The following is a 14,305-nucleotide window of genomic DNA, read 5'->3' on the forward strand; positions in this document are numbered from 1 at the left end:
ATCTCCCAGTTCCGGAGTTCAAGCCCCACTTGGGATTCTGTCTCCTCTTTCTGCACCTCCCCCTCTTGTTCTCTATCTCTCTCTCAAAAGAAATAAAAATAAACTTGAAAAAAAAGATTAATGGAAAGGAATAAAGCACCCAGAAATAAACCTTCACATTTATGGTCAAATGATTTTTAACAAGGGTGCCAAGACGATCCAATGGGAGAAATGACAGTATTTTCAAAAAACAGTGCTGAGAAACCTTGGATATCCACATGCAAAAGAATAAAGTTGGACCCTTACACACTAAAACACCATATACAAAAATTAACTCAAAATAAATCAAGGCCCTATGAACTTCAAGCTGTATTACAAAGCTTGAATCATCAAGACAGTATGGTACTGGCACAAACACAGACACTCAGATCAATGGAACAGAATAGAGAACCCAGAAATGGACCCACAAACATATGGCCAACTGATCTTTGACAAAGCAGGAAAGAATATCCAGTGGAATAAACACAGTCTCTTCAGCAAGTGGTGTTGGGAAAACTGGACAGCGACACGCAGAAGAATGAGCCTGGACCACTTTCTTACACCATACACAAAAATAAACTCACAGTGGATGAAAGACCTAAATGTAAGACAGGAAGCCATCAAAATCCTCGAGGAGAAAGCAGGCAAAAACCTCTTTGATCTTGGCTGCAGCAACTTCCTACTCAATACCTCTCCAGAGGCAAGGGAAACAAAAGCATAAATGAACTATCGGGACCTCATTAAATAAAAAGCTTCCCCACAGTGAAGGAAACAATCAGCAAAAGAAAAAGGCAACTGACAGAATGGGAAAAGATACTTGCAAACGACATATCAGATAAAGGGTTGGTATCCAAAATCTATAAAGAACTTACCAAATTCAACACCAAAAACATAAATAATCCAGTGAAGAAATGGGCAAAAGACATGAATAGACACTTCTCCAAAGAAGACATCCACATGGCCAACTGACACATGAAAAAATGCTCAACATCACTCATCATCAGAGAAATACAAATCAAAACCACAATGAGATACCACCTCCCACCTGTCAGAAAGGCTAACATTAACAACTCAGGCAACAATAGATGTTGGTGAAGATGCGGAGAAAGAGGATCTTTTTTGCACTGCTGGTGGGAATGCAAACTGGTGCAGCCACTCTGGAAAACAGTATGGAGGTTCCTCAAAAAATTAAAAATAGAATTACCCTATGACCTAGCAATTGCACTACTAGGCATTTATCCAAGGGATACAGGGATGCTGTTTCGAAGGGACACATGCACCCCAATGTTTATAGCAGCACTAGCAACAATAGCCAAAGTATGGAAAGAAATGTCCATCAATGGATGAATGGATAAAGAAGAGGTGGTGTGTGTGTGTGTGTGTGTGTGTGTGTGTGTGTGTGTGTGTGTATATATATATATATATATATATACACACATATATATCATAAAGATATGAAATCTTAAAGAATGCAATCATAAAGAATGAAATCTTGCCATTTGCAACTACGTGGATGGAACTGGAGGGTATTATGCTAAGCGAAATCAGTCAGAGAAAGACAAGTATCATATGACTTCACTCATATGAGGACTTTAAGACACAGAACAGATGAACACAAGGGAAGGTAAACAGAAATAATATAAAAACAGGGAGGGGGACAAAATACAAGAGACTCTTAAATATGGAGAACAGAGGGTTACTGGAGGGGTTGTGGGAGGGAGGATGGGCTAAATGGGTAAAGGGCATTAAGGAATCTACTCCTGAAATTACTGTTGCACTATATGCTAACTTGGATGTAAATTAAAAAAATAAAATTAAAATAAACAAATTAGTTAAAAATAAATAAATAAATAAATAAATAAATAAATAAATAAAGGCCCTAAATATAAAAACTAAAACAGTAAAACTCTTACAAGAAAAAGTAGGATAGAAGCTTGATGACAAAGGATTTGGACACATGATTTCTTGGATAGGACAGGTAACAAAAGAAAAAACAGACACACTAGACTTCATTAAAATTAAAAGATTTCATGTACAAGGCTATCCACAGAGTAAAATGGTAACCCACAAATGGGAGAAAACATCTGCAAACTATATAAAGGTTTAATATTCACAATATATAAAAAACTTCTAAAACTCAACAAAAACCCAACAACCTGATTCAAAAACGAGCACAAGAGTTGAAAAGACAGTTCTCTCAATGGCCAAAGAACATAAGAAAAGATGCTCAACTTCACTGTTTATTAAGAAATGCAAATTAAAATGAGATAGCACTCAACACCCATTAGGATGGTTGATATCAAAAAACCAGGAAATAAAAGTGTTGGCAAATATGTACAGAAACTTGTGCACTACTGGCAGAGATGTAAAATGGTTTAACTGCTGTGGGAAACGACATGGTGGTTCCTCAAAAAATCTAAAAACATAATTACCATATGACCCAGCAATTCTACTCTTGAAGAAATGAAAGCAGGGTCTCAAAGATATTTATACACCTATATTCATAGCAGCATTATTCACAATAGGTAAAATATGGAAGCAACCCATGAATGCATGGATATACAAAATGTAGCATATGCATACGATGGAATATTATGTATGAAGCCTTAAAAAGGAAGGAAATTCTCCAATAGACTACAACAAGGATGATGCTGGAGGACATTTTGCTAAATGAAATAAGCTAGTCACAGAAAGACAAATACCACATGATTCCACTTACAGGAGGTACTCAAAGTCAAAGTACAATGGTGGTTTGTCATGGGTTGGGGAGAGGGGACAATGGGGAGTCACTGTTTAATAGGTATAGTTTTAATTTTACAAGATGAAAATAGTAATGGGGTTAGATGATGGTGATGATTCCACAACAAGGTGAAGGTATGTAACACCAGTGAACTACACACTTAAAAATGGTTAATTAAGATAGTAAACCTTAAGTGTATTTTACCAAAATTAAAAAGGGCAAAGCACCATGAGGTAACACTACATCCCCAGTAGAATAGCTCAAATTAAAAAGACTGACCACACCAACTGTTGAAGATATGAAGCAACTGGAACTCCCATAAGTCGCATGGTACAACTGCTTTGGAAAACACCTTGGCAGTTTCTTACAAAGTTAATCTTACATTTACCATATTATTCAGCAATTTCTTTTCTTGGTATTTACCCACAAGAAACAAAAACATATGTACACAAAAAGATTTGTATATGAACATCTGTCAACTTTATTCATAATAGCCCCAAACCAGAAACTCAAATGTCCATCAAGAGGTGAATGGATAAGGAATAGTATACCTATAAAAGGATATACTACTCATCAATAAAAACTAACAACCAACCAATACATGCAACATTTATCAGGCTCAAAATACATGTTGACTGAAAGACACCAGTTACAAAGAATACATATTGGTGTTCCATTTACATGGAATTCTATTAAATGCAAATGTAATCTTTTAACAACAAAAAGCAGATCAGTAGTTGCTTAGGGCTGGATGGTTGGAAGAAGGGAGGAACTGATGGTAAAAAAGCAGGACGGACTTCTCGTGTAATAGAAATATTCTATATTTTGTTTGTGTTGGTGGATTACACAATTATATACATTTTCCAAAACTTAAAGTTTTTTTTTTTGTTTTTGTTTTTTTTTTTAAAGTAAATTCATTACCAGAGCACCTGGATGGCTCAGTCGGTTAAAGCGTCCATCTTCGGCTCAGGTCGTGATCTCATGGTTCGTGGGTTCTAGCCCCGCATCAGGCTCTGTGCTGACAGCTCAGAGCCTGGAGCCTGCTTTCAATTCTGTGTCGCCCTTTCTCTCTGCCCCTCCCCCACTCATGCTGTCTGTCTCTCTCTCTCTCTAAAATAAACATTTAAAAAATAAGTTCATTATGTACTGAGTATACCTCAACTCCATATCACCTACAAAAATTAACTTAAAATTGATCAAAGACCTAAATGTTTAAAAACTAAAACTATAAAATTCTTTATCTTGACAGAGAAAAAGAAAGAGAGCATGCACAAGCGTGTGAGAGGAGAAAGAGAATCCCAGGCAGGCTCCCACCTAACACAGGGCTCCATCTCACAAACCCTGAGATCACAAACCCTAAACACAGGGCTCCATCTCACAAACCCTGATCCAAAACCAAGAGTTGGACGCTTAGTGGACTGAGCCACCCATGCACCCCCAAAACTGTAATTCTTTTTTTTAATGTATTTTTTTAAATGTTTGTTTATTTTTGAGAGCTATTGAGTGGGGGAGGAGCAGAGAGGAGGGAGACAGAAGATCCAAAGCAGGCTCTGCAGTGACAGCACATAGCCCAATGTGGGGCAGGAATTCACAAACCATGAAATCATGACCTAAAGTCAGACAATTGACTGAGCCACCCAGGCACCCCAAAACTATGAAATTCTTAAAAGAAAACAGAGTCATCAATATCTGTGACTTTGGATAATATACTACTTCCAAGAATGAACCTTGGGGGTGCCTGGGTGGCTCAGTCGTTTAAGTGTCTAACTCTTGACTCTGGCTCAGGTCATGAACTCTTGGGGTGAGTTCCAGCCCTGTGTGAGGCTCTGGACTAAGTGCAGAGCCTGCTTGGGATTGTTTCTCTCTCAGCCCCTGCCTCCACTGGTGCTTTCTCTCCCTCTCAAAATAAATAAACTTAAAAAAAAAAAAATGAATGAACCTTAAAACATTATGCTTAAGTGAAAAAAGCCAGTCACAAAGGACCATGTACATATTGTATGGCTCCATTTATATGAAATGTCCATAATAGGCAAATCCATAGAAAGTAGAATTAGATTAGTGTTTTCCCAGGGCTGAAATGTTTGGGGGGAAAATGAGGAATGATTGCTAATGAATATGGCATAGGGTGTTTCCTTCTGAGGGGATCAAACTGTTCTGGCATTAGTGGTAATGTCTGCACAAGTCTGTAAATATACTAAAATATCACTGCTTTTTAAAAGGCTGAATTTCATTATATGTGAATTCTATCTCAAAAATTTTTAATTTAAAAGTATACCTCAACTATACCTCAATTAAAAGGAAAAAAAACTAAGAAACAAGAATGACTGAATTTGTAAGTATTCTATAATATGTGAAGAGAGATGCATTATAAATAGGGGTGTAAACTGGCTTGCAAACTGTGTCTCAGGCATGCTTAGTAGCATCTCGGGCATTGCCAGGCTACAATGTGTCATATTTGGTAGTTAACTAATGATTATCTTGTTAGTAATACTTCATAAAAATATCTACAATTTCAAAAGAAACAGAGAAAAAACCTTTAGCTTATGACTGATTTCCTGTAAGCCTTATTCCAAACTAAACTTAGAGCAAGTCTGCAAACAAAATTCCTATATATGACACATAACTACTGTTAACACATTTAAAATCTCCCACTTTGCCAAAGAACTAAAAAGCACATTAGAATTCTAAGAGAATTAATGGGGTAGTAGACATGACTAATAAAACGCAAGAGATGTTATAAGTCACAGAACTATAATAATTAATAACGAATAGAGGTATCTATTCTAAAAGGAAAATATCATGGTAAAATATATTTAAAAATAGAAAAATAAGTACTGAAACCAGTGGTAAGAATAACAACTTGGTACATAATGATAGGTTTTCTAAATCTATTTTCTTTTACTAACTTGGCATTAAATTAAGAACACTTGACTCCTAGGTTCTAAGGTAATTCTAAACCACAGTACTAAAAAGTTAGTATTTGAATGGAATGTTTGATAATGCTACTCTTTGTTGGAAGTCAGGAAAGGGAGCATCCTTTCCATTTAGTTCAAAGCCAGATTCTGCAGTTTGGTATAGCAGTATCAATTTTTTAATATTCCACAATTTTATTTTCTTAATACTATATAGAATAGTGCTTCTTCACGTTAATAGTTTATTTAAAAAAAAGACAAACTTCCTTTTTGTTAAGTGCAAATGATTTTGTGAAATACTTTTTAAAAAATCTGTAGGGGCACCTGGGTGGCTCAGTCGGTTGAGCATCCGACTTCAGCTCACGCCATGACCTCGCAGTTTCTGAGTTCGGGCCCCGCATCAGGCTCTGTGCTGACAAGTGCAGAGCCTGGAGCCTGCTTCAGATTCTGTGTCTCCCCCTCTCTCTGCCCCTCCCATGCTCACACTCTGTGTCTCTCTGTCTCTTGATAATAAATAAATATTAAAAAAAAAAATCTGTAGCCATATTCAATATCTGTAAAATCTTCTCAGGGCTTACTCTCAATTCCTGCACCTAATTCATTTCAGGCCAGTCACAAATGGTCTAAAGACACTTATTTGAGTAGCACTACTATAAAGGAAGAAATACTCAAAACAAAATGAAACACTGAAAAAGGATGTTTTCCAAAATTTGAAGACATATAAACCAATTCTTTTAAAAGCATCCAAACATTAAGACTGTATAAATACTAATATGTAATTTATTTACCTAAAGGAAAAAGAATTAAAAATTACCCATAATGCAGAGTCATGAATTTTGGCACTTAAATTTTAACAGGTGTCATGGAGAATTCTTACGAATAATTTTTATCAGATACCGTATTTTTCAAAACTTAGTTTTACCACACTCTATAATCTTCCTTACTACAACAAAGCATGCGGCAAAAGATATACTTGCTAACAAAAAATGGAAGTGCTTAAAATAGGACACTATTAACTGGTTAAAAACTGGTTTCACTTACCACAGTCCAGGATTCCTGCTCTTTAGGCTCCAGAATTCCAGAATTAAAAATTTCCAATAACTGTTGAAGCCCTCCAGCAGCAACAAACTGTAAGCAATTGTGAGAGTACCGGTAAGAGAGATGCACATACAAAATGTCTTTAAGACCTGCTTTTGATTCAGTAACTGGATGTGTGTGTATTTATGTATACGTGTGTGTAAAATATGCATCTTTAATCTAGGAAATTACTCTGATTTAAATAACCAAAATAACTTCTATGTAAAGTGATAACAAACCTTATTTTCAAGAAATTTTTAAAACAAGATTCTTGCAAAAATCCATAAACGTATCTTTAAATTCCATTGACAATTTAACTATAGACACTGAAGTGTCCTAACAAAGTATTCCAATAAAGGAAGAAAATAAGTGTACCAAGGCATTAAATAATCTCACCTTATTACTGTGATTTACAGTAATACATGATTTTTAAACCATCCTTTATTTTACTAAATTTAAAAGTATTAATTATGATAACTACTTTTGGAAAATTAGGGATAATTTTTATCAATACACTATTTAACACATATGATCAAACCTTGCAACTCCAGGAATTTTTACTATTTTCCACTTGATCCTCACTTGAATCATCTGAATCTGGATAAAGATCACTGTAACTTCCCTGTGGGAACAGCAAAAAATAAAAATAAAAAAATAAAATAAAATAATGGTAAGAGGGGTGCCTGGGTGGCTCAGTCAGTAAATCATCTGGCTCTTGATTTCAACTCAGGTCATGATCTCACGGTTCGCAAGTCTGAGCCTCGCATCAGGCTCTGCACTGACAGTGCGGAGGCTGCTTGGGATTCTGTCTCTCTCCTTCTCTCTCTCTGACCCTCCCACACTGTAAGTAAATAAATAAACTTCAAAAAAAAATGTTTAAAAAAAAATGAGAGAAGGTGGCAGGAGAAAAAAATTATTCCAGAATTAAAAGATAATAGGGGCGTCTGGGCAGCTCAGTTAAGCTACTGACTCTTCATTTCGGCTTAGGTCATGATCACATGGCCGTGAGATCAAGCCCTGCTTCAGGCTCCATGCTGAAGATGGAGGCTGCTTAGAATTCTCTCTCTCCCCTCCCTCCCTCTCTCTCAAAAAAATAAAAACAGAAACAAAAAACCCACCACATTCTTGGAACACCATGGTGGCTCAGTCAGTTGAGCATCTGACTTGATTATCACTCAGGTCATGATCCCAGGGTTGTGGGATAGAGCCAACTATCAGGCTCGGCACTGAGCCTGAAGCTTGCTTAAGATTCTTTCTCTCTTGCTCTCTCGCTCTCCCTCTCCCCCACTCACATGATCGCTTGCTCTCAAATAAACAAACAAAAATAAATAAATAAAAAATAAAAGAATATAACACATTCTGGAATTTGGCTCCAGAGAAAATACAAGTATTTGACCGTAAGAATGGAAATGCAATTACCGTTGACTCTCTCCTTATCCTCCTGTTAGGTTTTCCCAGTGCTTCAATAATTTCCAGGGCATATAATAGCTTGTGAGCACTCTTAATTTTGAGAAGTTCTTTCCAATTAAGTCCATCATTACTCTTAAATTAAGAAAGGAAAAACATAGGTTTTCTCAAGCCAACTTACTAAGGGATCTCTCCCCATTAAAAAAAATTTAAAGAAATGAACACTATATAAGAACTCAAATATTACGTATACCTTGAAATATGTTCAAACCTATGAAGACCAGCTGTATTAACTAGTATTCATGGTATGCTTAAAACACCAATTTTTCATTAAATTTTATTAAAATTAATATGCAAACAGCAGCACAGGAAAAAAACAACTCTATCTTATTAACTTTTAAAACAGATGAGGCAATGCAACATCTTCCCAATGAAAAAACCTATGCAGCCTGGCTGAATGCAACAACTTTTAAAGATACAGAAGCAGTAAAGTCTATTATTTAATACTTATAAAAAGTTACACCTGCACATTTAGAAGTCATATGCAAATACATAAACCTTAAAATACTGTTATTTTCTACTCACAATTTATGAAATGATATTCACACAATGTGCATCTCTGACAATATTATTAGACCTACTCTGAGTCATCAACTAACATTTCTCAGGCTTACCTTGTTCACATCTAAATCATTTGAGATACATGACCTTCTGAAATCACATGGCCAAGTCCCAAGTCATGGAAAACCATTAGCGAACAACATTAGGACACTGTTTTTTCATTCATCGTGTACATGTTCTATTGCTATCTCCACCTAACCCTTTATTATATAGCTTTGAAAGAATAATCTAATTCTTTACAAAGATATCTAACACTTACACTTGTGAGGTCATGCCCCAATAGGAATATTTAAAACATATAGCAGTATGAAACACTAATAAAAGGCAAATTATGTTTTTTAAATATAATTTCAGAAAACATCCTTGCCTTGCATTAGGCCCACATTATTAAGTCTAACAAGTAAATGAACATTAAAATGAACTGTCACTTTTTATCCATTAAATGGGCAAAATTTTACTAAGGATACAGGTCAACAAGCAATCTTACACACTGCCAGGAGGAATATAAAATGGTACCATCCTCTAGGAGAGCAAAAAGATGTTATGGGTTTACCTGTTCGTCTGAGATATTCTGGAATGCCATCAACATATTAGGACATGTAGGAAGAAGCATCAGTAGCTCCCATACACGCCTAGAGAGATTTTCTGCATGAAGATGAAGTTCTTCACATCTTAAGCTCTACACAAATAAGAATAACTGCTTATCAAGACAGATCACTAAAAAAATAAACCTAAATTTAAGTTTAACTTTTTTGCATAAAATCCTTGATTATCAAATTTGGTAACATTTTTTAGTCTTCCTTTACTTTTTAATTTTTTGAATGTTTATTTTTAAGACAGACAGAGAGAGAGAGACAAGAGTGTGAGCAGTGGATGGGCAGAGGGAAGGAGACACAGAATTAGAAGCAGGCTCCAGGCTGTCAGCACAGAGTCTGACACGGGGCTTGAACTCACATACTGTGAGATCATGACCTGAGCCAAAGTTGGACACTTTAACCTACTGAGCCACCCAGGCGACCCTAGTCTTACTCTAAAAGTAAGAAATAAGCCATTTGTTCCATAGTAAACAATTTTAATTTTTTAAATGTTCATTTTTGAGATGAAGGGAGAAAGAGGGTGAGTGGGGGAAAGGCAGAGAGAGGAGGAGACACAGAATGCGAGGTAGGCTCTAGGCTCCGAGCTGTCAGCACAGAGTCCCACGCAGGGCTTGAACCCACGAACTGTAAGATCATGACCTGAGCTGGAGTTGCACACTTTAACTGACTGAGCCACCCAGGCATCCCAACAATTTGTTTTTTAATTATTACTTATAAACAATAAATATATTTATTCAATAAATTGATTATGTCAAAGTAGTAGTTTTTAAACTTGTTATTGGATGCTTTTTGGAAAAAAAAAAGTGACCTGTAAATCTTGATACTTTAATTCAGGAAACTTTTCAAATAGAAGTGAAAACATCTGTCTTACAAAGCCATTCAAGTAAATTTCAAGAACATTATCAGGTCACTATTCTAACTACGACAAAGTCTTGGTGAATTAAATCCTTGACCTTACACATTTGTTAAAAGAGTACATCTTTTTTATTTTGCTAATCCATATCTTATTTTCCAGTCTCACATAAGCAGAGATTAAGAGGAAAGCAAACAATTTTTTAAAAGCTACTTTTTTCCATTATCATTTGTTAAATTTGAACTCTGTAAGATGCTGAGATAATAGTAACCTGAAAAAGGTTTCAGAAAATATATAAGAAATAGGCAAGTTTCCTTTTTTAAAAAAATTACAGCACAACCCCAAGAAGTAAATAAACAGCTAAAGCTAAAATTTACAATTTTGGAATTTTCCAGGGTATGAATTTGTGTATTATTCTATTACTACTGCTGTCATAATGACTTTTTGCTAGGATACAATGGATGCCAAAGGAATCTTCTGTATATCTATAAAAAGTTTAGTTCTTTCTGTATAATGATATAAAGCTAGCATATCTGAAAACAAGGAAATCTTAAGAGTCTCAAAGTATTCTTTGCTTTTCACAACCATAATGAAGAGAAGCAACCCAAAGTAACATTTTTAGTTCAGCTGGAGAATGGCACTGAAAATTCTTCAGTAACATAAATTCATTCCTTTGTAAACACCAAGTTTAAAAGACAGAAAAGTAAGGCTGTACTCTGTGCAAAGAAACAATTTGAAGGAAAAAAAAATCCCAGGTGCAAATGTATGTGCTACGTTATGATTAAAAAGCCCCACAACATGGGTCATTCACAGCAAAGATCCTCTGTTTTTATTTTTGTAACCTTCCACAAGACCAAACCAGTTTTGGGAAAACAAAGGAACCCCACATCAACAATGGTATACTTGCCACAAAGTTCAAAAAAAGACCTGCTCAAAACTGAATTCTTCCTCTCCAGTTCAGGCCTCATCAGGACTATTACAATGGCCTATTCACTGGGCCTCCTACCTCCAAGTCTTTGTTTTCTCTAATACATCCATCACACTAACACCTACACTTTGTTTCTAATACCCCATAAAAGATTTCATTTTGTTGCTTTAAAATGTTCCACGATAATGGCAAAGCATTTTACACAGAAGAAAAATCTCATATGGCCCTTTGTGGTACAGGTTCCAATCTCCTTTTCATTTTTTTAATTACACTATATTCACACTCCCAGTATTTCAAACATGCCATTCACTTTTTCTCTGAATCTATAATGCTTCTCTTTGCTTTTAGCAGCAGGACCCAATTTGAAAGACTCTCCTTTTGCAAAATCTTCCCCAAATTTTTGTTCCCTATGTTCCCACATCTGTATAGCAACCCCCAAGAAAACGGAATTCTTCTAATTATCCTTCTCTCTTTTAAACTGCCCATACAGTGCTGACATGAAGTAAAAGGTCATTAAGTATTTGTGGTATAAAATACAAAAGGTAAAAAAAAAAAAAAAAATGGAGGCTCATAGGGATCTGTTACTAATTATTCTGCTTGAACAAAAGAATTTCTTAGGAATTTAAAAACTTGCCACCACAAGAAACCCCAAGCTATAAGGAACATAGGGCTCCACAGCAGTTACCAATGCATCCACAATCAAATATATTTTGGAAACAGGGAAAAAAGTCACTTAACATTCTTGGGAAAGAAACAATAAGCACTATTTTATATGGCACTCAATCTCAAAATAATAATTCACTGCATGAGACACATGAATGAATATCATCTTAGGATAAGTCCATTTAAAGGCATTAAAATATACATATATATCAGCAGACTAATACTGAATCCTTTAGGTGATCTCACTCTTTTTACATACCATCTTCATAGTGATCACCCACACCTTACTTCTTCAGACCAAACCCCTTCTCTGAGCTCCAAACACAATTATATATGATTCCTTGACATTACCACTTAATGTCCCAGGAGCATCCATTCTTCATCTCAAATGGAATCTATCCAGTTGCTCAAGACAGAAACCTGGATGCCATGTCCTGTTTTCCTTCTTCCTGAACATGAGCCTATCTCCACTCCTAATCCAATCCACAACCAAATTATGTTGTTCTGACCTGCAGTCCACTTAATTTGTCCACTCCCTTCATTCTATTCCAGGGCACCGTCAGGGCTTTCTTGAACTAATGCATTAGGTTCCTTATTACTTTTTCTACTTTTACCAAACAAACCTATTACCTTAAAAACCAAAATCAGAATGTGTGCTCCTTCCCTCTGCTTAAAACGTCTTACTGCTGATCACCTTACAAAGTGAAAAGGAGTAAAATAAAAACACGTTGCATGGCCAGACTGGTTCTATTCACCTTTTGTATCTTATTCCTCTCATTCCTCTCTCCCACTAGCCTCCACATTCTACTCATTATTAGCACTCCAACAATTCCTATACCTGCCTGATTCCTTATATGAAGGGCTTCAGGAATCAGATTACTGTATGCAGGCGATCCCTCAATTGTCTTCATTTAGGTGGCTCCTTTTCATCCTTCTAGCTCAGGTTACATATGGTTTCCTTCAGAGAAACCTTCCCTGACCAAATAATATATATGAGTTTCTGCCTATCCCTACTCCCTAATAACGTTAGTTTTAGTAGCCATCTGTGTCTAAATTTTAGCTGTTTACCTAAAACTATCTGCTAGGCATATCAATTATTTATCTTCCCCACTAGACCGAATGAAGGCTGAAACTGCCTATTTTGATCCTTGTAAAACAATACTTAAAACACACTAGTTTTGGATATTAGGCTGTTAAATACCTAATGAATAAATAAATGGACTCATAGGTTTTATTGCACTTACAAGTACAATATTTTCCACTCAACAGAAAGACAAACAATATACTGTAAAAATAAAATGATATAGTCACCTCAGTATCTTCCACTGCCACTTTTCCTGAGGGTGGTTTAAATGATGCAAGCATCTCTAATAAATCAAAAAGAGTAGTTAAATGAGGTTCTTGTAAAAGCAAAAGCATAGGAATGTTGTCCTTCTGAGGGGGTGGTAGGCAAGATGCAGGCAGCTGAACACCTTCCCCTTTCCGTTCTCTTCTTGGTGCACCCAAAGATACAAATACCATCTATAAAAATAAGAGCAAAAGGGAAAAGTATAATATTAAGTATAAAATTAAAGTATTATGTATAAAATAACTTCACAAAACCCCCCACAAAACTTCACACACAATTAAAACAAAAGCAATAATTGTTTTTGAAGGATACCTTCAACTATTCAACTGTTGACTTTAATAGTCAATACACATCATTAAAACTTGGGCACCTGGGTGGTTTAGTCAGTTAAGAGTCTGACTTTGGCTCAGCTCATGATCTCACACTTTGTGAGTTTGAGCCCCACATCAGACTCTCTGCTGTCAGTGCAGAGCCTGCCTCAGATCCTCTGCCCCCTTACTCTCTGCCTCTCCCCTGCTCACACATGCACACCGCCCCCCCTCCCAAATAAATAAACATTAAAAGTCAAACCACATTTGTGTGTACCTGCATATCCTTAAAACCAAGCTCATGAAGTGCTTTTTCATCATAATCTGTTGTTAACTCATGTCCAGATGAAATCATCCTGACAGGTCCCATAAGGCCTCCTTCAAAACAGCAGAAAACATTAAATGAACATTTTTATAAAAACTTATTTGCTGACATGAATACATGGTTACAGTATGTGAGCCTCGGTCCTAAAGAGCCTCATTTCACTAAATTAATCCCTTACTCTGCTTTATCTTTCTTTAAATACTTAACGAGCATCTGACATTATGTATCTTTCTCTCCTCCAAAAAAAAAATCCCAGTTCCATAAAGGCAGACATTTTATTACATTCAGAGATGTATTCCCAGTACTAGAACATAACAGGCATTCAAATTTTATTGTTTAATCCATGAACTTTTTTTAAAAAAGGAAATGCTTGACAGAGTAGGAAATTAAGCAAAATGATGAAATATCAGAGGAATGATTTAAACTTAAGTATTGTTCAATTTTATAAACTTCATGTAGAAAAATTCCATTGGATGGACACTACACAGCTCAAGAATGAGTGAGGTAGG

The 14,305-nt window shown here is 35.8% G+C and overlaps 1 protein-coding gene across 9 annotated transcripts in view; it reads right to left on the reverse strand.

Annotated features, from left to right (window-relative positions):
- USP34 (ubiquitin specific peptidase 34) overlaps positions 1-14,305 on the reverse strand; it is a 251,154-nt gene that overhangs the window by 86,455 nt on the left and 150,394 nt on the right. For all 9 annotated transcript variants that reach the window (XM_043603460.1, XM_043603458.1, XM_043603461.1 and 6 more), the window contains 6 exons: positions 13,749-13,849; positions 13,127-13,336; positions 9,329-9,454; positions 8,167-8,289; positions 7,286-7,369; positions 6,712-6,798 (listed from right to left, as the gene is read on the reverse strand). In XM_043603460.1, coding sequence (XP_043459395.1) covers positions 6,712-6,798; positions 7,286-7,369; positions 8,167-8,289; positions 9,329-9,454; positions 13,127-13,336; positions 13,749-13,849 — 731 coding nt within the window. The remainder of the gene's footprint in view (positions 1-6,711; positions 6,799-7,285; positions 7,370-8,166; positions 8,290-9,328; positions 9,455-13,126; positions 13,337-13,748; positions 13,850-14,305) is intronic.

Source organism: Prionailurus bengalensis, chromosome A3 (genome assembly GCF_016509475.1).
Source record: "Prionailurus bengalensis isolate Pbe53 chromosome A3, Fcat_Pben_1.1_paternal_pri, whole genome shotgun sequence".
Lineage (NCBI taxonomy): Eukaryota > Metazoa > Chordata > Mammalia > Carnivora > Felidae > Prionailurus > Prionailurus bengalensis.